This window comes from Castanea sativa, chromosome 5 (assembly GCF_040712315.1).
Source record: "Castanea sativa cultivar Marrone di Chiusa Pesio chromosome 5, ASM4071231v1".
Taxonomy (NCBI): domain Eukaryota; kingdom Viridiplantae; phylum Streptophyta; class Magnoliopsida; order Fagales; family Fagaceae; genus Castanea; species Castanea sativa.
In genome coordinates, this window is record NC_134017.1 from 79,851,390 (window position 1) to 79,877,583 (window position 26,194).

Here is a 26,194-nt window from a genome sequence, read left to right on the forward strand (position 1 = left end):
TAGGTTATTTGGTACACTTGTTCCTCAATTCATAGCATGGCACTGCCGTATCACCAAGACACCAAGCAATTTGTTCGCCCTATCATTCCCTCAATTCCTACTGAAAAAAAAAATTTGTACAACACTTGTAAATTATAAAAACTAATAAGGACTCTTTCTCCCTATCAATGCAGTTTTTTTATACACAAACGCTCACTTCTTCTTGTTTATTGCTTTTTTTTTTTATAATTAATTCATTTAAATAATTTTATTTCATTTCATTTTTTCATTAAAGAAAATGATAGTTGGGGAGGAAAAATTTGAACCATGTTATCTTCACTAGAAGCAGTAAGAAGTATTATCAGAAAGTGCCCATTAAACTATAAGGATCTTGACATTTAAAAAATAATAATGATTCCCCAGAAGATGCCTCTGAATTATCCCTAGTCAATAGGAATAACATGTACAACTAAGTGTATTATCATATGTTGTGTGAAATTCAGGAAGGAAAAAAACTATCAGAATATATACTTGGTCTAAAATAGTAGGGAAGTGATACTTGTGGCCGTGGGGCAGCCACCTTTACTCCCAATCTTCATTCTCCATCTTTACGCCGCCATTGACTTGACTCAATGTCACTGGGTTTTCTAGAATTTAATTCAATTTAGACAATGTAATTTAGACTTTTGGCTAATACTTAATTTTGCATAAGAATTAGCAATTAGTAGGTTGGATATTTACTTAAATCCACCAAAAATTGTTGCAAATCATTACTCAAAGGCCACAACTCTTATTAGTCTATCTAAGTAATTATTTAATATTCACGAATTACAAAGATGTGATATTTCTTCCACTCGCATAATAGAGGATTTGACTCATTAAATTCTTGATGAGAGTCATCAATCATGTGGGAAATGGGAGTTTTCATATACTTTTGAGTACAAAATAATTTTTCCTCCAGGAAAGACTTTGGGAAAAATACATAATAATATAAATTGAATGCATTTACATTAAGTTGTGCTTAGTTTTCATCAACAATAAAAAAAATTTCATATATAAATAGTATTTGAGTTTAAATTAAAAAAGATTCTGAAAAAATTTTATTCATGTGTGTATGTTTGGGCTAATCTTGTTGTTTGGGCTAATTTTTATTATTGTTATTTGGGTTTTTACTTTTTATTTCTAGTTTTTGTTTAAGAATTTACGGAATATGTTTAGGGGGGTCAAGATTATTTTTGTTGAGCCCAAATTGCTGAGATCCTTAGTCAGGTTGTTCAATATTATTTTTTAGAGTAGACAAGACATATTAGTTTAAAAGTAATTATATATATTTTACAAGTATAATTTTTTTTAATTTATAATTCAATACGTGGAGGAGAGTGGATTTAAATTTTAAGCACTAAATGTGTTTTTTAAAAATACCAAGAGGTTTCAGTTAAACTTCAAAGCTAGTGACAATTGAAAAAAGAAAAGAAGAGATTAAAATGCTCCAAAACATGCCTGTGAATAATCCTTAAGCAATAAGCATATATAGTAAAACTCAGCATAAAGACAAAAATGCTATATGAATACTTGGACTAAAATGCCACCGCCCAGCTTTACTAGTCAAACCCATAATGAATCTTCGCTCTCCTTTTTTCCACAGCCATTGACTTGACTTGAATCTCCTAACTAATATATAAACTAGTGTAGCAAAAAAATTAGAGTATTACTACATATTCACAATGGGACGGTCCTTGGTGAAGTGCTTATTGTGGGGTTTGATAGTTCTAGTTCATCTTCATGGCCACAGAGGTTGCTTTGAAGAAGAGAGGATGGGTCTGTTAGAAATCAAGGAGGAGTTTGTGAGGTCCAACCCCAATGCGACCATCAAAGATCATCTTTCCCCTTCATGGGTTCTCCCTTCATGGGTTTATGACCATAAGAGTGAGTGTTGTGAGTGGGAGAGAGTCACCTGCAACTCCACCACCGGTCACGTGACCCATCTCTCTCTCCACAATATCTGGGAATTCGATGTTCATTTCTATTACACTTTCGGTTTCAAAGATATGGTCTGGTTTCTAAACGTTTCTTTATTTGAGAGTTTCAAGGAGTTAAGAAGTCTTGATTTATCTTTTAATGCAATTGGTGGTTGGATTGAGCATAAAGGTATGTGAATATATATTATCTCTCTGTTTCTAATTATCTGTAATGACTGTAATTTATCCTATGTTAATATCAGTTTCGGCCAACAAATAGATCGATACCGAAGAAAAAAAAAATAAAACACTCAGAAAACTGTAATTTTTCTCCCAAATTTCAGGATTCACCTCCACTCTCTTACAGCGGTCTCTCCTCTTCTTCTATTTCTTCAGTTCGTTGGCCTCTGTTAATACGGCCTCTTTATCTTGTTATTTACTTATAACGTGTGGAGGTAAGAGAGAAATGAAATTTTTTTTTTAAAAAAAACCCTTATAATTAAAGATTAATGGATTATTATTATTATTATTTGGCTGAATGCTAAAGTCATTTCAAATTTTCCATTGTACGGGCATTAGTTAGTATATTTTTTAGCTAAAATATATATTGGTATGGTAGAAGAGATATAAGTAAAAATTATACATTAATATTTGTTTTCGTAATTTATTAAAATATAATTGTAATTTCGAAAGGATATATTGGTATTGATTAGTATCAAAATATATCGTTAAAAATTTAAAACAGGCTCTAGTACAAAATTGACCCCTTCTAATTAACTACTCATAGATAATGGTGTTAAAGAAATTAACACTCCACAAGTATAAGTGCTTGTGGGGGTGTGGTAAAAGAGATATAAGTAAAAATTATACATTAATATTTTTTTTTTGTAATTTATTAAAATATAATTGTAATTTCGAAAGGATATATTGGTATTGATTAGTATCAAAATATATCGTTTGTTTGTTAAAAATTTAAAACAGGCTCTACTACTCATAGATAATGGTGTTAAAGAAATTAACACTCCACAAGTATAATTGCTTGTGGGGTATGGGGGGCAAGGGCTGGGGTTCAAGTCAAGAGAAAGTTTCACATACATATACAATTATATTAGGCTAGAGTAGAAATTCTATCTTGTATCAAAAAAAGATAAAAAATAATAATAATAATAAAAACTAGCCTCTGAGCACGCGCTCACGCACGTGCTCAAAGGCTCTTATATTTTTTGGGTAAAAATTAATAATTTTACGTTTATTATCATTTGGGATTTCACTTTTGCCAATCACAAAAAAAAAAAAAAAAAAAAAAAAAAAAATCTTAGGGTGTGATGAATACGCGGGGTGAGTTTTGTAGCTTGGAGGAGTTTTAAAACTAACAAAGAGTGATCCTATTTTATAGGGAGTTAGTGAGTAGATGTAGGAATTTAAATTAACGTAAAAGTAGGAGTTTATTAGAAACAGGAATACATTTTAACGTAGAAGTAGGAATTTATTATTTTTGTCAATTTACTATTTTAACCCCATTTTAAAGTTTTAGGTAGGGGTATTTTTTACAGTAAAAAAAGTAATAACTAAATTTCTTTTGCCAATTTACTATTTTAACCCTATTTTTTAATTTGTTGGTTAATTAAATTAGGGGTATTTTTGACAGGAAAAAAAAGCAATAACTAACTTTTTGAATCCTTTTAATATATACAGATAACAACAACAACAATAATAATAACAAACCATAGGTGCCTAGGATTTAGTGGTCAAAATTATGCTAATTTTAAATTCACCTCCTCTTGTAACTACCGCACACTTTTGGTGCGATGGTCACTCCACAAGTATAAGTGCTTCTGGGATGTGAAGGGTAAGAGCCGGGGTTCAAGTCTTCAGGAGGGAGCTTCACACACATATACAATTAGATTAAGTTAGAGTAGAATTTCTATCTTGTATAAAAAAAAAAAAAAATTCACCTCTTTTGATACAATAACTTTTCATTCGAATCGTTGATTTAGAATATTATCTACTTAAGTCATTATATCATCATCCATACTAGCGTTATACTATCATAGGACTGGCTCAAGGCTTAGGCTTAGTTCCCACATTACAAAAAGTTTTCAGCCCTTCATAAAAAAAAGGCTTCCACGATATTATAAATGTGGGGACGAGGACCCCTAACCCAGTTTAATTAATCGGTGGGGACGAGGACCCCTAACCCAGTTTAATTAATCGGTGGGGACGAGGACCCCTATCCCAATTTAACTAATCGGTTAAGACTAATTCTGAGGACACACCTCGGACCTTAGGGACGAGCACCAACTGAGTGAGGTATATGGAGTTAAAACTCCAAAAGGGAGAGGCAGTAGACCGAGCATGGAACACGAGGAGAAGGAAGGAAGAGTGTAGAAGTCGTCCCCTCCGCATTAAATGCATGATAACCACTCATCTGGCTGCATTAATGAGGAAATGACCGTGAACAGTGATGACACAGCTAAGATAACATGGCAAATCAAGTTAGCATGCTTTGGATGGGACAGGAACTCAGGGACTGCAATCTCGGCCCTCTAGGTGTAAGACTCAGATGAATTGTAGCTAGATATAAAGGCAAGAGGAAGATGCAGATTTGGGGGGGGGGGGGGGGGGGACACAAAAAAAATAGAGAGAGAGAATAGAGAAAAAAGGTCCAATCCATTTGTAATTTCATCCTCGCACTAGACCCGAGGACCAACATTTGTGTTTTCATTTTGAACCAATTCTTGAACTGTGGATTAATAGGAGTTTGGTTTTTCCTTCCATGTCTATGTCATAACCTTCTCATCCTTGAATACTGGATATCATAAACAGATTTGATATCCCATCTCTAAACAAGTTTATTGTTATAGCAAACAGTAACAACCTTCATTAAGTTGATAAGTTGTATTTTTCACCATTACAATAAATATGCCCAAATTTTAAGAAAATAATTTTATTAAATGATTGTGCATTATTTTACTCATGAGTGATGTAGGGACGAGTAGTTCTAGGGCCACAGACTCATAATCTTTACTACACAATTTCCCCAACTATCTTATGAACCAAACTATAATTTATTGTCTATTACTTTCATATGAACCTACTATGTTTTCTCCCCCTTTCACAATCTAGCGCATTAAAGATGTGGCACAAAACATCGTGGTTTTGTACCTAAATTTTCATACTATAAAAGGTCTCAACTCTCTACCCCTTGCATGGTTTTGTACCTAAATTTTCATACTATAAAAGGTCTCAACTCTCTACCCCTTGCATGGTTTTGTTAAATGCACAACCATGGAAAGGGGTTCTATGACATTACAACTATTTTACTAGCGATATTTCTGTGAACAATTTTAGGTCTATCTTTTTGTTTTTAAGAAAAAAATGTACTCTTTTATTAATTAACTGATGGATCACATAGACATATATCTTACTAATTCTTTTTCTAATTCATCCAACGATTTTTTAGTTCCATTAATTCATGAGGGGTGCTATGACATAACAATTGTACTTGCTATATTTTAAGGTGGTGGTGGTCCATGTTCCCTATTGCTATCAAGAATAAATTTGTTTAATTTTGAATACAAAATATAATTATTTTTATTTCTTACAATCTTATCATATACAGGTTCTGAAAGTTTATTGAGATTGAACAAGCTGGAGAGTTTAGATCTTGATTGTAACATTTTCAATCGGAGTATCATACACTCATTGAGGTTACTTACGTCACTTAAAAGTCTGAATCTTTCTTACAATGCATTGGAAGGATCCCTGCCTACCAAAGGTATGCATTCCCCATAATATATTATTTTATTAATTACGTAATATATTCAATCAAAGTACTTTTTTTTTTTTTGTGTAGAACTTTCGGTTTTTGAAGACTTGGAAATTTTGGATTTAAGAAACAACAGGCTCAATGGCTCTGAAACAGTTCAAGGTACAGATATAGAGAACCCTTGATTTCGATTTAACAAGCATTATTAGTTAATACTAGTTCATCCTTCCACATCAACAAAATCAAAATTTAGCATTTATGTCAATGACTCAATATATTAATTAATTGTCATATTTTAATGGAAATTGTTTTTTGAGAGAAATGTTTTAATGGAGATAAATGCATTGATTTTCATGTATTTTACATGGTGCACTAATTTTTATATATATATATATATAAATTATTTATATGATTATTTTAATAAACTTTAAATAATAATAATTATTAAATTAAAATAGCACATTTTATAAAAAGAATGGTATGCTTAAATAAATAAAAATAACTAATTATGATTGAATTCACTAAAGTAATATATTTATATTTATAATTATTTTAATCTTAAAAATTTATATTTTTTAAATTCTTTTAATGACATATAATAATTATGTACACTATAGTGTTCTAAATTTGTCATGTAATTATATAGAGATTATAGGGTAAACCTATTTATTTTCATGTTTCAGATATTTATAGGCCATCCAATAATTATTTATGTAAAATGGATTCTTATGATTATTATTTTTTAAAGTATATAAGAAACAATTGATTTGGAAAATGACATTATTGCTCAAAGATTTGCTTTGATAGCAATTGTAACAAATTACAGCAAAGATATAATATATAATTTAACAATCTTTTTTTTTTGTTGAGAAAATTACCCACAATCAAGAACCTAAAAGATAGTTATACATTTAAATGAATGAAAATAATTAAATATTTTTCAATTAAGTAATTGGTTCATACTCTTGATTACTCGTTCTTTTTAATAACAAGTAGTATAATTGAAACTGATTTCATATATATTATGACACATAATAAGTGTTATATGTGAGATATCATATAATTTCTTATAAAATGTTTCAAAATGTATTGCACATTAGACTAGTTCTGGCTAGCTATTCAACAGTGAAAGTCCCCTGCATGACTAACAATTATTTGATGCTCATTGAAAATGAATGAGCCTTATGACATTCACGTTAGTTGAAATGTACAAATATTCTTTTATCATACACTATTTTATTGCAAATATATATATATATATATATAGAGAGAGAGAGAGAGAGAGAGAGAGAGAGAGAGAGAGAGAGAGAGAGAGAGAGAGAGAGAGAGAGAGAATTCAATTAGGTTTTAAATTGGATTTTAATTGTTGTTTAATTTTGCTGACATTCACGTTAGTTGAAATGTACAAATATTTTTTTATCATACACTATTTTATTGCAAATATATATATATATATATATATATATATATATATATATATAGAGAGAGAGAGAGAGAGAGAGAGAGAGAGAGAGAGAGAGAGAGAGAGAGAGCGAGAGAGAGAATTCAATTAGGTTTTAAATTGGATTTTAATTGTTGTTTAATTTTGCGCCACATATCCTATTTAAGTTTTTTTTTTAATTTTTTTTTAGTGAGTTAATGAGTTGCAAAAAAACGAAAAGTCTAATATAAATAAATCATAAAAAACTCAATAAAAAAAAAGAGAGTAAACTCATGTGAATATTCAAAAGAAATTAAAATAAATAAATAAATAAAAGAGAGAGAGAGAGAGAGAGAGAGAGAGAGAGAGAGAGAGAGAGAGAGTATAATCTGAATACATTTATGTGTGTAATTGTAATTTTTTTAATTGTAATGTGCATATGCACGAGTTATACACTAGTTATCTATATATATATATATATATATATATATATATTAATAGGTAAAGCTGAGAGAAAATCTAATTAAAATTCAAGTTGGAATTCAATTAAAGTCTAATTTTGTACCTAGTGTCTCATCTAATCTAAGTTTTAAATTTTTGAGTCAAGTGAACCTAGTGTCTCTTTCTTTAGCTCAATATGCTTTAAGAATTTTGGATTTTGTAGTGTGGATCGAAGATGTTCCACCACCTTTGTCTTCTGTTGTCCAAGGTGACATTCTTGGTTTACATTAATAAAAAGTTTGATATTTGTTTCCTCAAAAAAAAAAAAAAATTAGAGTTTAATCTTGCGCCACGTGTCCTATCTTATCTAAGCTAAAAAAAAAAAAAAATTGTGCCAAATGAGTTAATTTAGTGTAGAAAACGATGAGTTAAATATAAATAAACTACAAAACACTTAATCATAAAATTAAAAACAATTCAAATTTATAAATCATTTATGTAACATACTATGACTATGTATGGTCCATTACTAACTAAAATGCCACCACCCACCTTTACTAGCCAACCATAATGAATCTTTGTTCTCCTTTTTTCCACAGCCATTGACTTGACTTGATTCTCCTAACTAATATATAAATTAGTCTAGCAAAAAATTAGAGGAGTACTACTATTACTACGCATTCACAATGGGACGGTCCTTGGTGATCTGGTTATTGTGGGGTTTGATGGTTCTAGTTCATCTTCATGGGCACAGAGGTTGCTTTGAAGAAGAGAGGATGGATCTGTTAGAAATCAAGGAGGAGTTTGTGTTAAAACATAAGAGCTTGTTTAGACCCCAAATTAAAAGATTACGGCTCGATTGATTTTACTCTAACTTATACTAAGTGCGGAATAGAGTAAATGCGAGCGAACAAACAATAAAACTACTCTAAGCTATATTCAACAAATCATAGCAATAAAATGAAAGCTAAAAGAGTAGGGAAGAGAAATGCAAACACAAGATAATACGTCGATGTGTTATCGAAGAGGAAATTGAAGAACTCGGCGAAAAACCTCTTTGCCGCCCTCTAAGTGGTAAATCAATCCACTAGACAATAAGTTGGGATACACAAATAACAAGAGACCCTCCAAGCCTAATCTACCTAGTGCACCTAAGCCCTCCAAGCTCCTACTCCAACAAGGCTTTTCGGGACCGTGTCTTGTCTAGCTTTCTGAATCCCGCAATGCACCCGATTGTATCCGCCAAAGCTTGGCTTCTTCCAATGCTTCCCAGCAGCACCAAAATTTCACTTGACACTTAGAATGAGTGTGGTAAGTATTTGGGCTATCAACCTCTCAAGGATGTGGATATGGAGAGGTAGGAGTTGAGGAAAACTACAATGAATTGTGTAGAGGATTGTGGGTATGACAATCTCTATCTCTCAAAGGTTGTGGCTAGGGTTTTCTCTCTGTAAAGCACTCATCTCAATATGTGCGTAATGATGGTATATATAGTGTGGGTGAGGATGTAATGGAGAAAATATGACAAAATAGCAAAACTTAATGTTTCGCAGGTATCTCGCGGAAAGGCCTTACCCACGAGCTACTCACGAAAACTAGCTGTCACCATTTGTCATGATTCTTCGCATTCCAGTCATGTGCTGAGCACATGGCATCACTTTGTGGGAAGGCTACTTGCGAGCTACTCGCGAAAACTTCTTTGGTCTTCAATTTGCCTTGAGTCTTCACACACACTCTCTCTCACACGCAACCTTTACAGAGAAATCCCACATAAAATATAGAGTACATAAGATTGAACAAAATTACAATCAAATTTGGCACGAAATTAAAGCCAACATAAAATAGTTGTAAGTCACAACTTTACAATCTCCCCCTTTGGCTATTCCGTGACAAAACACCCTACAACAGACTCTAATCTTAGACATGAGTTTGGGAACAATGGCAAACTCAGTCACACCTAATTTAGAAGCTGTGAAGAGCTTGCACGTATACACCTGTATCCTAAAACACTCGCACACAAAAAAAACTTTCATTAAGCTTATGACAAGTTGAATACAAGGTACGTATAGGAACAAGTGAAATGCGATCAAGGAAATAAGCAATATATAAACTATGAAGCATAACTTGATCATACAGGAACAGTCATTAAAGAACGACTACAATGAACATTTAACTAATAAATGATCATCCAGACACGTAATGCAATTAAGAGCAATGCAAAAATCAATTGCATGTCCAAACACACCGAATGCAAAATACCAAAATATTTGCATTAAGGATACAAGATCCAACAAGGGCACAAGTGTGTAGTACTCAAGATAATGCAAAAAAATATAAAAGTACTTTAAAAATGCTACAAAGCAAGGATAAATAAATAAAGTACTGAATATAAACTAAAAGTTTTAAACCAAAGTACTTTAAATGTTTTAAAAGAAAGCAATGTAAAAATCCAATAGTTATAAAAACTATAAGGTAAAAGGAAAATAGATTACTAAAACCAAAAGTAAGCTACTAAACCACAAAAATAAACCAATATCTATGCTTTGCTATGCTATGCTCCCCCTCAAAACTTTCTCCCCCTTTTTGACCGGAATGGCCAAAGGAGCTAGAATTGCTCGGATTCTGATTTGGATCCCTCTTGTAGCTGCCGCTGCTCCATCATCATGTCTTCAATCTGAGATGATAACGTAATTATCTGGTCTTCGACATAGGTAAACTGATCCGTGGTGTGCAACACATGGGATTCTAGCATACCATACATCTGCTCAACCCTGGCAATGAGTCTATCAAGACGATCGGGTCCCCTTGCTTGTGCTTGGGAAGATAGTTGTACAGAACCCTCCAGGGCTGAGGTGAACCTATCAATTTCCCTCCGTGTCGCCACCTTCTTCCTCAATATTTTCCCTTGGGATTTGAGAGATGCCGGTTCTTGATTTGATGATGTGGGCTTGGCTTTGAGTCACCGTATGACCACCAATGGGATAGTCTCTTTGCACAATGGTAAGACCGCTTGGAATCTTCAGCCTTGTCTTTGCTATGAGTCCCATAATGAGGCTTGGGAATGGCAAAATTGTCCTTGAGTTCCTCTTTTTGATGCTTTTGGTGAGGAGGTTGTATATATGACCGCATATGTCGATTTCTTTATGTGTGAAGAGATCATATAGAAAAATAGTTCTTGGTGTGAACAATGTTGTCAAGTTCGTCATCAGATAGAGCCGTAGGGGTGTTCGCGGTACGGTGCAGTGCGGTTTTGGGTCATTTTTAGCACCGCACTTTGCGGTGCGGTTTAACTAAAACCATAACTGCACCGCACCTTATTTTTGCGGTCACATGTGCGGTGCGGTTTAAAGTTTAGCCAAAACCATAAACACACCGCACCTCATTTTTGCGGTCACATATATGGTGCGGTGAATAAGATGCGGTTTGAATGATTTGAAGTTGATATATTTTTTGAATTTTTGCTTTTTTCTACCCAGCCCAAAACTAATTTTTCCCTTTGTTTTAGTCCAAGTTTTAAACTATTGAGCTAGTTTTTCTTTATTTTGGGCTGGCTTTCCTAATTAAAACTTGCTAGAATTATGAAACTTTTTTTTTAACTAGGGTTATTAAACTATTAATAATATATTTACTATTAAAAATAATTAAAAATATTAATATATAGAGAAGGTGCGGTGTGGTTATGTCATTTTGGGGGCGGTTTTGGTGCGGTTTTTGCAGTTTGTGCGGTTTATGCGGTTTGGTGAACACCCCTAGATAGAGGTTATGGATCATTACATGAGCTAATGTCCTCATCTCCGTGTTGAAAGGAATGGTGTTCATGGACCTCTTATTGAGAGAGTCATGAGGAAGTCCGCCATTGTCTCAAGGGAGTCCAATCTATCATCGTATTATATGGAGATTGGTTGAGATGGTAGATGAACTTCTAAGAATTCTTGAATGGAATCTCTTGTGATAATGAATTCTTTTTGTCTCACCCAACATTTGATGTGATCTCCTTCCATAGTGGCATTAGTGAAGAATTCCTTTATGAGTTCAGAATAGACAATTCCACTTGGATTTAGCAACTTTGTCCAAGTTGTCTCCTTCAGCACTTCAGGTATGACAGTGTTTTCAAGGGTCTCCATTCTTACAACCCTTTCCATGATGATTGTTGCCCTTTTGTAGCAGTCATTGTAGGCCATATCTGCCTCAATGGTTTGGAAATTCTCTGAGTCCATGCATGGACGCTTTGAGGATTTCTTGGTGGCAGAGTGCTTAGTAGGAGACATCTGCAAAAACAGACATAAAGCAAAGAAACAAGTGCAAAAAAAAAAAAACAAAAAAAAAAAAAAAACAAAAATAAAAACAAAACAAGAACACAAACTTGATTATAATGTCCATAAAAATAAATACAAAGTCCTAAATAGAACATAAACAATGTCACAAAATCATGTTGTAAGTGCTAAATGTAAAAACAGTTATCTAGCATGAGTGATATGCAAAACATGACAAATGAACTAGTGTGTGCATCAAGTGTGCATGTGTGATGCTTGAACAAGGCATGACTAAGCACATTTGGGTCAAAGTGTGTAAAACACTCAACCAATGATCAAAACATGATAAACATGCATAATCATGGTAATCCCCAAAGTTTGGTACTCATTGGAGTCCAAAACAACACCAAAATGCCATTTGAGCATTTTATCAAACACTTGGTATTGCACTTATAGAACTAACAGGTAGGCAATGCATGAACATGAGTGAATCTTGCCTAAATACATGTCGAAATTTCCACAAGGGGCCAACACAAACACAAAAAAATCAAATGGGACAGAGCCCAATCAAGAAAATGAAAAAAATTTCACAAAATTTAAAGTTCCCAACCCTTTTTCAAAAATGAACCCAACTCAAGTAAAATCTAGAATTTTCGCAAAATCTAAGGAAATAAAGGGAAAAGATTGTATCAACATACCTTAGAAATGATTTGAAGAAGATTTCTCTTGAGATTTGGTTGGGTTTTTTAGTGAAAATAGGCTTAGGGTTGAGAGAGGCTCGAGGGAGGCAAAATGAGGTAAGACAAGTGATTTTGAAAAACTGTCTGCATCAGCCTTATAAAACTGAAAACATTCGTTTTTTGCGGGTTAGCTTCTCACGAAGTTACTCGCGAAAAATGCATCTGAAGCACAAAATTTTTCACTGAAAGACTTTAGTCGCAAGACAGTCGCAAAAGTTTCTGTCTGAAATTTGTATTTTCAATATTTTTCCTTAACACATTTTCGAGGGAAGAGCTTAGTTGCGAGCTTCTCGCGAAAATGCCTCTAAAGAAGTTTTTGATAAAAAACATGAAAAATGCAATTTTGAACAAAAACTCAAAACACAAAAGCATAAAAACACTTTCAAAAACATATAAAATACTCAAAAATCTTTTGGGTTTGATCGACAAGCAATTGAGTGTACACATCACATTTGAACATGTACAATCACACAAATGAAATAAGTATTCATTGAACAATAGACTTATATGTTGTGTGTGTGTATATCAAATGTGGAATAGTCCTTAGTCTAGAGTGAAGCTTCAATTATCAATTCAATCAAGTTATACACAACTAGTACTAAGTCAAGTGGTCTATCTCAATTATAGACATGAACATATATGACCTCCCACAAGATGATGATTACATATCTTTGAAGCTTTTCATTTGGCTTCTTTACAATTCATAGCATTAGATCCTTTTTGAACAATACATCTCATTTTGAGATCGATGCCTGAAATTTTTGATATTTCAACTTTTTGAGTGAGCCTTTGGCTTTATGAGGCACCATACATTCAATACAAGTCGCTTTCCCTTTTTGCTAGTCAAATACTAGTATGTGTGATGGCTTTTGCAGCTCATTATCTCTTTTCGAGATTTGACATTTGTTAAGCTATAAAACAAAAACATAAAAACGTGGGAAGATATATAGGCACAAGTCTATGCATGTATCAAAATCAACAAGACTATTGACTAATCATTCATGACAAGTTTGAAGATCAATTTACAACAATCACACATAGATTTCACGATTTTTCCCATAAAGATAGATGTGCATATAAAACAAGCTAGGCTCATAAATGCACTACGCTATTAGTACGAAGGTACTAGGCCAAACTCCCATGTGATAAATACAACACAAGCGATCAAACTTTTTGGAGATTTTTCAATATTTATGGGTTCTTGAATTTTTTAACACACTCAAAAACATAAAAAGTAAAGTAATATTAACAAAAACAATAAGAACAAAATAAAACTTGTAAAAGAAACATGTTATGAACCGGAAGCAGTGACACAAGAAGATTATGCATGTCATGATGCATGAATCTATGACCCTAAACATTGGAAGTATTAATGTATGGGCATAGAGAGTAATCATGCATGAGTACCCTTCTTCACCCACACTTTACGAGTGTTTTGGGTGATGCCCTTAGATGGAGGGGTACGACTAACATAAATTTCCAACCTCGGAGTAAAGCTAGCAAGACATAGAGAGATGTTCTTCAACATTTCCATGACGTCTCCAATGAAATGTCCTTCATTTTCTCCCTTAGGTTGTGCTCCCTTTGGCCTTTTCTTTGAATTTTCATGGCCACACATAGAGTCAGCCTTCGTGAGTGCATGAAGCTTGAAACAATTTGGCCTAGTGTGCCCTTGAAAGCCACAATGATGACACACATGCTTCACTTAAGGCCCTCTTTCATTTTTGGATAATGACTTCCCTTTATCCTTTGGTTTTGCACCAATGGTTCTCTTTATAGTAGCAAGAGTCTCAATTTCAAGCTTCACTTCTTTAAGATTTTTTACATTCTTGGCTGATACGAACCTCACTTCCTTCTTGGGTTTGCTGCTGGAGCTTCCTTTTCTAGTATAACCCAAACTGGTCTTATCATGTGAAGATTTTTGTGAGGACAGCACATTGTTAAGTTTCTTGGTGGAGATACAATCAACCTTGACATTAACTTGGATTATTTCAAGTTCAAGAAACTTGATCTTAGAATAAGCTTCAACCAGCTCTCCCTTGAGTCCTTCTATTTCACATTTAGTCTCCTTAAGTTGCACAAGATTACACCTATGCTCTTTTTCAATCTTCTTCATCTTTCTCACAGCATGGTTTGCAACCTTGGCGTATTTTCCACAATCTTCTATCAAAGAATCATATGGTTCTTGAAGGTTGTTCTCACCTTCATTTTGGCATATATCTTCATCTTTCGATTCTTCAACTTCTTCACTCTCGGAATGCTCACCAAGTTCATCAACCAAATTGCTCAAATCATCCTTACAGTCAACAGAGGTAATTTCCATGAAGGCCTTATAATTTCTGTCACTATCACACTCTTCTTTCGTGTCTGAATTTGAGCTTTTGGAGTTGTAAAGAGTAGTGGCAAACACTTTACCCTTCCCTCTCAAATAGTTGGGACATTCCTTCTTGAGGTGTTCATGGCCATTGCATTCGTAGCACACTATTCCTTGAGGGGGTTGAGAGTCATTCCCATCTTTCTTCTTGAACTCCTTCCTACCACCTTTAGAGGATGAAAACTGTCCTTTGCTGAAAGACTTCCCATTGTTTTTCATCTTCAGAAATTTTCGGAAGTTCTTTGCAAGGAATGCTACTTCCTTCTCCACATCATCTTTTTCGGAGGAGTCATCCATTCTCTCGTCGATGGTTTTGAAAGCTAGAGATTTGCTTGGCTTATGGGAAGGCAGTCCCAGCTCATATGTTTGGAGAGATCCAATGAGCTCTTGAATCTTGATCTCATCCAAATCTTTGCTCTCTTCTATAGTTGTGACATTTGCACGGTAGCTCTCCGGTAAAGACCTCAAAATCTTTCTCACCACCTTAGCATCCTCAATCTTTTCTCCGAGATTGAGCTTGGCAATCATGATTTCATTGAGCTTCCCATAAAATGAATCAAATGACTCATCATCACTCATCTTGAGCTCTTCAAATCGAATGGCAAGCATTTGGAGCTTTGTGTTCGTGACTTTCTTGGTACCTTCATAGGTAGTCTCGAGAATCATCCAAGCTTCCTTGGCGGTCTTCACATGCAATATCCTATGAAATTCATCACAAAATATAGCACTAATTGCTTTACTATTGTCCTATTTGGACTTGGCTGTCGTGGGTCTAACATACCTATTCTCAATGGAATCCCATACGGACTCATCTATAGCATAAAGGAATGCCCTTATACGAACTTTCCAAAATACATAATTGCTCCCATCAAAGAATGGTGGAGAATTAAATGATTTTGACCGATCCATCACAAAAGGGGTCTAGGATCGCACTTAGGTAATGAAACCACAGCAAGTGCACCCGCTCTGATACCAATTGAAAGCTCGAATTTGTGTTAAAATACAAGAACTTGTTTAGACCCCAAATTAAAATATTACGGCTCGGTTGATTTTACTCTAACTTATACTAAGTGTGGAATAGAGTAAATGCGAGCTAGCGAACAAACAATAAAACTACTTTAAGCTATATTCAACAAATCATAGCAGTAAAATGAAAGCTACAAGAGTAGGGAAGAGAAATGCAAATACAAGATAACACGCCGATGTTTTATCCGAGAGGAAACCAAAGAACTCGGTGAAAAACCTCTCCGCCGCCCTCCAAGCGGTAAATCAATCAATTAGACAATAAGTTGGGATACACGAATAGCAAGAGACCCTCCAAGCCTAATCTATCCAGTGCACCTAAGCCCTCCAAGCTCCTACTCCAACAATGCTTCTCGAAACCGTGTTTTGTCTAGCTTTCCGGATCTCGCAATGCGCCCAATTGCATTTGCCAAAGCTTGGCTTCTTCCAATGCTTCCCAGCAGCATCAAAACCTCACTTGGCACTCAGAATGGGCGTGGTAAGTGTTTGGGCTATTAACCTTTCAAGGATGTGGATATGGAGAGGTTGGAGTTGAGGAAAACCACAATGGATTGTGGGTATGATAATCTCTATCTCTCAAAAGTTGTGGTTAGGGTTTTCTCTCTAAAAAGCACTCATTTCAATATGTGGGTAATGATGGTATATATAGCGTGGGTGAGGATGTAGTCGAGCAGATATGACAAAATAGCAAAACAGAATGTTTCACAGGTATCTCGCGGGAAGGCCTTACTTACGAGCTACTCGCGAAACCAGCTATCACCATCTATAATGACTCTTCGCATTCCAGTCATGTGCTGAGCACATGACTTTACTTTGTGGGAAGGCTACTCTTGAGCTACCAGCGAAAAATTCTTTGGTCTTCAATTTGCCTTGAGTCTTCACACACTCTCTCTCACACACAACCCTTAGAGAGAAATCCTACATGAAATACAGGGTACCTAAGATTGAACAAAATTACAATCAAAATTGGCACGGAAATAAAGCCAATACAAAATAGTTGTAAATCACAACTTTACAATTAGAAATCAAGGAATTTGTGAGATCTAGCTCCAATGTTACAAATCATCTTCTTCCTTCTTGGGTCGATGAACATGAGAGTGAGTGTTGTGAGTAGGAGCGAGTTACCTGCAACTCCACCACTGGTCACTTGACCCAACTCTCTCTCCACAACATCAGGGATTTAGATATTGAATGTCATTATTATAACTATTATTATCACAAAGACATCATTTGGTTTCTAAATGTTTCTCTATTTGAAACATTTTAAGAGCTCAAAAGCCTTAATTTATCTTGTAATAGAATTGGTGGTTGGATTGAGAATGAAGGTATGCATTTATTTTTTTGGAAATAGTAGAATGAAGGTATGTTAATCGTGCCCCCTATTTATATTTATTTGTTTCTCATTTTAATTTCAAAATATTAAAAAAATGGCTTTACACAGAATTGGTTTTATTATACGGCTTTCAATATATCTACTATGATAATTACAAGTTTTACTTTTATCACATGAATTATACTTGCTTTTCTTTGATATATTTGATTAGTATTTAGTCTTAAATAATTTTGAATCTTTAATGATATTTAAGTTTTTTCTTATTATTTAACAATTTTTAATTAATTAACCCATGCATCATATACGTGCATATAGGTCATTATATTAAGTATTTTATCATATTCACTATAAAACAGTTGAATTTTGCTTACATGTTAATTTCACATTTCTTCAGCGATTTTTTCCCATTTAATTTATGTATCAAATAAAATAGAAAAAGCATATGTAATATACTAAAAATTGGTCTTTGAATTCTCTTCAATTGACTATATCAATAAAACTACTTATTGGTGTTTGATATTGTTGTTATTGTGAATAAAAAATATAATTACTCTATTTCTTACCATTTCATTATAGGTTCAATAAGTTTGTTGAGGTTGAAGAAGCTAGGGAGGTTAGATCTTGGTTCTAACATGTTCAATCGGAGTATTATACAATCATTGAGATTACTTAAATCACTCAAAACTTTGAGTCTTTCTGATAATCATTGCGAAGGATCCTTTCCTGCTAAAGGTATGCCTATACATCATAATACCTACAAAGTATATAAACAATTCCTACTTTCACTTCTTTTTTTTTTTTTTTTTTGGGTAGAACTTTCGGTTTTTGAAGACTTGGAGATGTTGGATTTAAGCTTCAATCAACTCAATGGCTCCCTAACATTTCAAGGTAGAGAGACAGAGAAGATCATATTTTGATTTAATCAAACATACTAGTTTATAATAAAGTAGTGATCTAATTAAATTGACAGCTTTATGATCAATATGCATCTCCATCCGTTTTTGCCTTATTGCTCCAAAGTGAAATGGCCCCATATTATGAGCGATTATTTGATTATTAGTTGGGAACACATTGTTTGGGTAGAGCACGTTGCTTCTAAATTTTCTTTTTTAAATATTCTTTTGTATTATACTTGATTTAATTGCATAACATCACTTTATTAATTACTTTAATTTTAGTGAAAATGGTTTTTTGCCCTGCTTATCACCATACAAAAGTGTAGTTAATTTAATTGCATACAATAAAGAGTTATTGTTTCCATTGTGTACTTTCAGATTTCAAATGTTTGTCGAAGCTGAAACACCTAGACCTAGGTGGCAATTATTTCAAAAGAGAGATTTTAAGATCTTTGGGCACACTGTCAGCGCTTAAATCCTTGAAATTGGATTATAATCAAATGGAGGGCCCCCTTTATGACCAAGGTAATGCAAGGTTCTTTTGGTTCTTACACCCAAAATAAAGAATTAATAAACAAATAATATATATGAAAAGAGTGGTTGATGGAGAGTGGGACTACTAAAACGTTACTCAAAATGGTCATCTTCAAATTACTTCTTCTTCTTCTCCTCCTCTCTCCCTCCTAAATTCTATGGTTGAATTAGCTTTGGGTAAATGTCTATATAATGGTCATGTTCAAATTACACTACTTAATAATTTTGTATTTGATGAGGTTTTTTTTTTTTTTTGACAAATCCACACTTTGAATAAATTATATAATATATATATATATATATATATAGATATATATATATATATATATATATATATATATCTAAGAAAAGAGTTGTTGATCGGAGAGTGGGACTACTAAAACGTTACTCTAAGTTGTTTGGTCTCCCAAACCACTACATGATAATCTAGAAATCGATCTTGTTTTCATGGAACATATTCTCATTGAAATGTCTATTTTAAAATCTAAAGCATGCTCGTCTTCGCTTCTTAAATATAAAATTAAATCATCAATTGTATCTATTGACAAACAAATCACAAGAGATATCTAATTTTAAAATCAAGAAATAATAAACCAAGCTTTCAATCAATTAAGATAAATCCTAAATCATGAGAAAAACATGATTGAACTCATATTGAGAATCCTATCTTAGTCAATTAATATGAAGTAAGAATAGTTTAATCATTAAAGAACAATCATTATGGGAAAAATCAAATCTCAAAATAAATACCGATAATCCTTAAGAAAGTTTAATCCTCAACCTTACTTGAAAATTTAGCTACTCATGGTAATTGAAATAAATAAATAAAAATACTAAACATTAAACTCAACAAATATAATAAAATAGAGAAAGACATAGTCACTATGCATGGAAGAAAGCCACAGAGGCAGCCACCATCTACGGCTCCCCTGCCTCTCTATCCTTCTCTTCTTTTTTCTTCTTACCCACAAACTGACATAAAGCCTTCATATAAGAAAACACACTACTAATACAAGTTGCACAAGGAGTAACACCCCCCCCCCCCCCCCCCCCCAAAAAAAAGGAAATTCGGATCGAGAAATTCGTCAAATTTGCAGGCCCATGTTGCAAAAGGTGTAGCCCTTTGAGTTAAACTTCATATCCAACTTGAATCATTGCAATTCGATATCTGAACTGAGAGTTACTCAAAATACTGAGACCTATGCAGAAAATTTCTGATTTTGGGTTTTGAATTTTTTTTTTTCTCCAATTGGCTTCTTTTCTTAATCGGTTAAAATTTTCCACATCTTGTAGGTTTTTGAGTTTAAGTTGGGTTCAGCCCACTTGAGTTAGAGTCTATCCTTATGCCTTAAATAAAGTCCATTAGCATGTAAATTCTCAGTTACTAATAAAACATAGATAATTCAAAATTAGTCACTAATCATCATAAAAATAAAGATGAAGATACAAATATAAGAGTACTTTATTATATTTATTTCATATATATCGAAACACAGAACACAACATATATGTTGGTTTAATTGTGGGCTACTAAATATCTTTTTATTAATCTCTTTACTTCTTCTTCTTCTCCTCTCTCTCTCCTAAATTATGGTTGAATTAGCTTTGGGTACATGTCGATATAATGGTCATGTTCAAATTACAGTACTTAATGACCAAGGTAATGCAAGTTTCTTTTGGTTCACTCAAAATAAAGAATTAATAAACAAATAAAATCTTGTCTGGATAATGTTTATTAAGATCTAATCTAGCTTGTAAGTACAAAGAAAATAAAAGAATAAATTTGGATATATATTAAAGAAAAGAGTGGTTGATGCAAGAGTGGGACTGCGAAAACGTTACTGAAAGTTGTTTGGTCTTCCAAAAATAAACACATAAGGACTTGTTTGGGAAGTTGTTGACTGCTGCCTTGCTTTTCAATATATAATTATATATATTATTTAACGTTGCAATACATGATGCTCTGTTTCTTCTAAATATATTATATTCATATTGCTACAGATTTTGCTAGTCTAAGAAGCTTGGAGGTCCTCAATTTAGGAAGCAATAATTTCAATGGTTCCTTGCCAAAATGTAATGTTTTTTTCTTTATTCTCTTTACTTCTTCTTCTTCTTCTTCTTCTTCTCTCTCTCCTCTAAATTCTATGGTTGAATTAGCTTTGGGTGCATGTCTATATAATGGCCATGTTCAAATTACTCTACTTAATAATTTTGTATTTGATGAGTTTTATTTTATTTTATTTTAACAAATCCTCACTTTGAATACATTATTTAATATATATATACAGTTCATAGTTTAGAAATATATATTAAGATCATTAATAATTAAAAAAATATTATGTCAGAGCCTTGTAGCTCAATCGATTGGTACCTCCTAATATATCTGAAATCTGGGGTTCCAAACCTCCCTCCCCTTCTTGATTTTCAATATATAATTATATATATTATTTAACGTTGCAATACATAATGTTCTGTTTCTTCTAAAAATTTAATGGCTTTTTCTTTATTCTCTTTGCTTCTTCTTCTTCTCTTCTCTCTCTCTCTCTCTCTCTCTCTCTCTCTCTCTCTCTCTCTCTCTCTCCCCCCCCCCTCCCCCCTAAATTCTATGGTTGAGTTAGCTTTGGGTGCATGTCTATATAATGGTCATGTTCAAATTGCACTACTTAATGACCAAGGTAATGCAAGTTTCTTTTGGTTCACTCAAAATAAAGAATTAATAAACAAATAAAATCTTGTCTGGATAATGTTTATTAAGATCTAATCTAGCTTGTAAGTACAAAGAAAATAAAAGAATAAATTTGGATATATATATATGTATATATATATATATATATATATATATATATATATATATATATATATATATATATAAAAGAAAAGAGTGGTTGATGCGAGAGTGGGACTGCGAAAACGTTACTGAAAGTTGTTTGGTCTTCCAAAAATAAACACATAAGGACTTGTTTGGGAAGTTGTTGACTGCTGCCTTGCTTTTCAATATATAATTATATATATTATTTAACATTGCAATACATGATGCTCTGTTTCTTCTAAATATGCTATATTCATATTGCTACAGATTTTTCTAGTCTAAGAAGCTTGGAGGTCCTCAATTTAGGAGACAATAATTTCAGTGGTTCCTTGCCAAAATGAAATGTTTTTTTCTTTATTCTCTTTACTTCTTCTTCTTCTTCTTCTTCTTCTTCTTCTTCTTCTTCTCTCTCTCTCCTCTAAATTCTATGGTTGAATTAGCTTTGGGTGCATGTCTATATAATGGTCATGTTCAAATTACTCTACTTAATAATTTTGTATTTGATGAGTTTTTATTTTTTTATTTTAACAAATCCTCACTTTGAATACATTATTTAATATATATACAGTTCATAGTTTAGAAATATATATTAAGATCATCAATAATTAAAAAAATATTATGTCAGAGCCTTGTAGCTCAATCGATTGGTATCTCCTAATATATCTGAAATCTGGGGTTCCAAACCTCCCTCCCCTTCTTGCTTTTCAATATATAATTATATATATTATTTAACGTTGCAATACATAATGTTCTGTTTCTTCTAAAAATTTAATGGATTTTTCTTTATTCTCTTTGCTTCTTCTTCTTCTTCTTCTCTTCTTCTTCTCTTCTCTCTCTCTCTCTCTCTCTCCCCTAAATTCTATGGTTGAGTTAGCTTTGGGTGCATGTCTATATAATGGTCATGTTCAAATTGCACTACTTAATAATTTTGTATTTTATGAGTTTTTTTTTTTTTGATAAATCCACACTATGAATACATTATTTAATACATACATACATACATATACATATATATATATATATATGTATATATATATAGGTCATAATTTAGAAATATATATAATGATAATCAATAATTAAAAAAAATATTATGCCAGAGCCTTGCAGCTCAATCAATTGGTACCTCCTGATATGTCTATAACATCTGGGGTTCCAAACCTCCCTCTCCTATTATAATTACAGAGTAATCAAAAATTATTTCATCAATTATTGATATTGAAATATAAAATAATAATAAAATCATGCATAGAACATGCCTTTAATGATCACAAGGAAAATAAAATTCTACTGGCATAAATTTGGTGTATGTGTTAAGATTGTATATTTTAGTGAGATTTTTAAAATATTAATCTAATTAAATGTTATAAAATTGTGTAATACATATAACAAAGAGTAATATTAGATGTAATTCTCATACACATAATTTGAGCAGTGATTTTTCCACACCACAAATGATTTTCTTTTTCTATGGAGATTGGGCAGCTTTGGGTAGGTTGGAGCTTTTAGATCTTAGTAACAATCACTTCACTGGAATTGTTCCTCCTTCCATAGGAGTATTATTTTCTCTCAAATCTTTATCTTAATTTGACATGAAATTATTTTGATGGCTCCTTACCATGTATTTAATCAAAACTTGACGTCAATAGTTTTTGATGAAATTGAAAAAAAAAAAAAAAACTAAAATATAACAACTCTACTCTAGATCCTATGTATTCTTATGAATAAGATATAATAAAGTTGAAGATTTTCAAACGTTTAGTCATTTTCTACAGGTTTATGTGGACTCAAAAAACTTGAAGAGTTAGATCTTGGCTGGAATTCTTTTGAAGGGACCCTTCCATCTTGCCTATACAATTTGACATCTCTTCAACAATTAGATCTCAATGGGAATCATTTCCGAGGAAACATTTCATCTTTGATAGTTGACCTTACATCCCTTAAGTATATTGATCTCAGTTATAACCTTTTTGAGGGTTTATCATTCAGCTTATTTGCTAATCATTCCAAGCTTGAGTCATTTCACTTTAGATGTGATAACAAGAAGGTTGAGATAGAAATGGAAAATTCAAATTGGGTACCCTTATTTAAGTTGGAGTCTTTAGTGATATCTAACTGTTCTCTGAATAAGCTATCCCATCAACTTATGACATTTCTCTTTCACCAGCATAGCTTGAGAAACCTTGATCTTTCACACAATGGGTTGAAAGGACCGTTTCCTAATTGGTTGTTTAGAAACAATACTAGCCTAAAATCTGCCACTCTTAACCATAACTCTTTCACGGGTCATTTTCATTTGTCGCTCTGTCTTAACTCTACTTATGTGATAGATGTGTCAAACAATCAGCTCAATGGAAAGCTTCAACAAAATATTGGGGAGATCCTACCAAATATACGGTACCTACAGTTATCCGATAATTCTTTCACAGGTTCTCTCCCATCCTCATTTGGTAATATGAGTCTCTTGGAGACACTTGACGTGTCCCTTAACAACTTCTCCGGAGAAGTACCAAAGGACTTATTTGTAGGTTGCTCCATGCTGTCGATCTTGGTATTATCCAATAATTATTTTGATGGCCATTTAGATTGGGTACCTATATCTAACTTAACTTGGCTATTTGTTTTTAAAATAAATCATAATCAGTTCTCCGGAGCTATGCCAAACGAATTACCCAATTTCGTGAATATTGCTCACTTGTCTATCTTGGATGTTAGCAACAACAAAATGTCGGGTAGGATTCCTACTTGGATATGCAATTTCACATTTATTAATGGTATTCTCATGCAAAATAATAATTTTGAAGGTCAAATTCCATGTGAAACAGCTACATTTGAGTTATTGGACCTTTCTCATAACCTCCTTGATGGATCTTTACCTTTGTGGTCAAGCACTCAGTTAAAACATTTACATTTGGAAGAGAACAACTTTTCAGGATCAATACCAGAACCATTTCTCAATATGTCGGAGCTTAGGACATTGGATATCAGTGATAATAAATTGTCAGGCAGCATTCCCAGTGCAATCAGTAAAGCTTCCAACTTAAGAATTTTGTTGCTGGGAGGAAATCAATTGAGTGGCAATATTTCAACACAGTTATGTCAACTGACCAATATAACTTTAATGGATCTTTCAAGAAACTTATTTTTCGGGACAATACCTCGTTGTTTTGGACACACATTGTCTTTTGGTATTTTTGATGCACAATATTGTACTTATGGATTTGGTCGTGGCGATTCTGTGTATTACCTAGATGTTGAAATTAACTTTGTTACCAAATATAGGCTTAGCTCTTACAAGGATGACATTCTTACTTACATGTCAGGTTTGGATTTATCTTGTAACAATCTAACAGGTGAAATCCCACTTGAACTTGGACAGCTACAAGGAATTCATGCACTAAACTTATCTCACAATCAATTAATAGGTTCCATTCCAAAATCTTTCTCAGACTTGACTAAAGTAGAGAGCTTGGATCTTTCTCACAATCGATTGAGTGGAGAAATTCCTCCACAATTGATTGAGCTTACCTTTTTGGAGGTGTTCAGTGTTGCTTATAACAACTTATCAGGTAGGACCCCAGATATGAAAGCCCAATTCGGAACTTTTGATGCAAGTAGCTATGATGGAAATCCATTTCTTTGTGGACTGCCATTGGAGAAAAATTGCACCAAGAGAGATGATTCTCCAACGCCAATGCATTCCTCAGAGGTAAGTGATGAGAAATGGTACAAAGTTGATCAAACGGTGTTCTTCACTAGCTTTTTGGTAACTTACATCATGTTTTGCGTGGGAGTAATTACTGTTCTTTATATCAACACTCAATGGCGACTGCGGTGCTACAATTTGGTTGAGGATTGCATGTATTCTTGTTATTTTTCTATTTCAATTACTCTACGTAAGTTATCAGCCTATCTGTATAATTAGCTAAGGTTGCTTCCTCAATATCTGGGAACTTTTATTGTTATGAATTTTATATCTATGTTGATGAATGATGGACTGAGAGCTTAAGAAGCAGAATCAATTGCACTGTTAAATTACTCTCTATAGAACTCATAATTGCCTAAACAGATTTTATTACAATTTTTTTACGGTCTAACAGCTATAAGTGAAAAGGCATTGTTTAACTATGCTTCATTAATACAATTATAAAATGTTGTCACATGCATCGTGAACTTTAACAGGTATATGTGAAATGATGTCGTGTACATTAAGTATCACGATATCATTTTTTTGTTTGAACTGTGACCAATGGTCACTACTCACTGGCTGTGGAATGGTGCCATTTCTACGTAAATATTACGGTACGTTCTAGTGCATTGTTGATGCGGATGATCACACTAGATATTACTATCATAATTCTTTTAAGTACTTTAAAGCTAATTAAGGGTCAATTTGGGAACAACATTTTTAACTTTGTGCTAAATAGGTTGATAGCTCATTACTGTCGTTGATCAATTCACATGTTGTTACGTTCCACAGGTTGATAGCTCATTTTAGCATTTGTGAACCTCTTTAACTAATCTTCTTAGTAAATTAATAAAACTCTTTGGGCTGTCTTTTAGATTATGTGTAGGAATCATTTATGGTATCATTTATGGTCCGTTTGGATTGAAGAGGAGAGAGGAAGAGTAGAGTAAAGCACAGTAAATTTGGTCCAAAATTAACTT

At 33.1% G+C, this 26,194-nt stretch overlaps 1 protein-coding gene across 3 annotated transcripts; it reads left to right on the plus strand.

The window, feature by feature from the left end:
* Positions 1 to 1,627: 1,627 nt before the first annotated feature.
* Positions 1,628 to 25,576, plus strand: LOC142636231 (receptor-like protein 14). 3 transcript variants are annotated; one of them, XM_075810375.1, is made up of 8 exons: positions 1,628 to 2,127; positions 5,560 to 5,715; positions 5,794 to 5,868; positions 17,867 to 18,022; positions 18,104 to 18,178; positions 18,565 to 18,711; positions 20,722 to 20,793; positions 23,302 to 25,576. In XM_075810375.1, exons 1-8 carry the CDS (start codon positions 1,704 to 1,706, stop codon positions 25,449 to 25,451), a joined length of 3,255 nt encoding a protein of 1,084 aa, XP_075666490.1. In that variant the 5' UTR covers positions 1,628 to 1,703; the 3' UTR covers positions 25,452 to 25,576. The 3 variants fall into 3 exon arrangements, with proteins under 3 accessions (XP_075666490.1, XP_075666492.1, XP_075666491.1); XM_075810377.1 differs by lacking the exons at positions 17,867 to 18,022; positions 18,104 to 18,178 and having other exon boundaries at positions 1,629 to 2,127; XM_075810376.1 differs by lacking the exons at positions 5,560 to 5,715; positions 5,794 to 5,868 and having other exon boundaries at positions 1,630 to 2,127.
* The last annotated feature ends 618 nt before the right edge of the window (positions 25,577 to 26,194 follow it).

Bases quoted from the DNA above. Each gene is read 5' to 3' on its own strand.
- LOC142636231 (XM_075810375.1), top strand. From the start codon at position 1,704: ATGGGACGGTCCTTGGTGAAGTGCTTATTGTGGGGTTTGATAGTTCTA. The intron at 5,716-5,793 runs GTATGCATTCCC...TTTTTTGTGTAG, and splicing joins AGGATCCCTGCCTACCAAAG to AACTTTCGGTTTTTGAAGAC. The intron at 18,179-18,564 runs GTAGAGAGACAG...GTGTACTTTCAG, and splicing joins TGGCTCCCTAACATTTCAAG to ATTTCAAATGTTTGTCGAAG.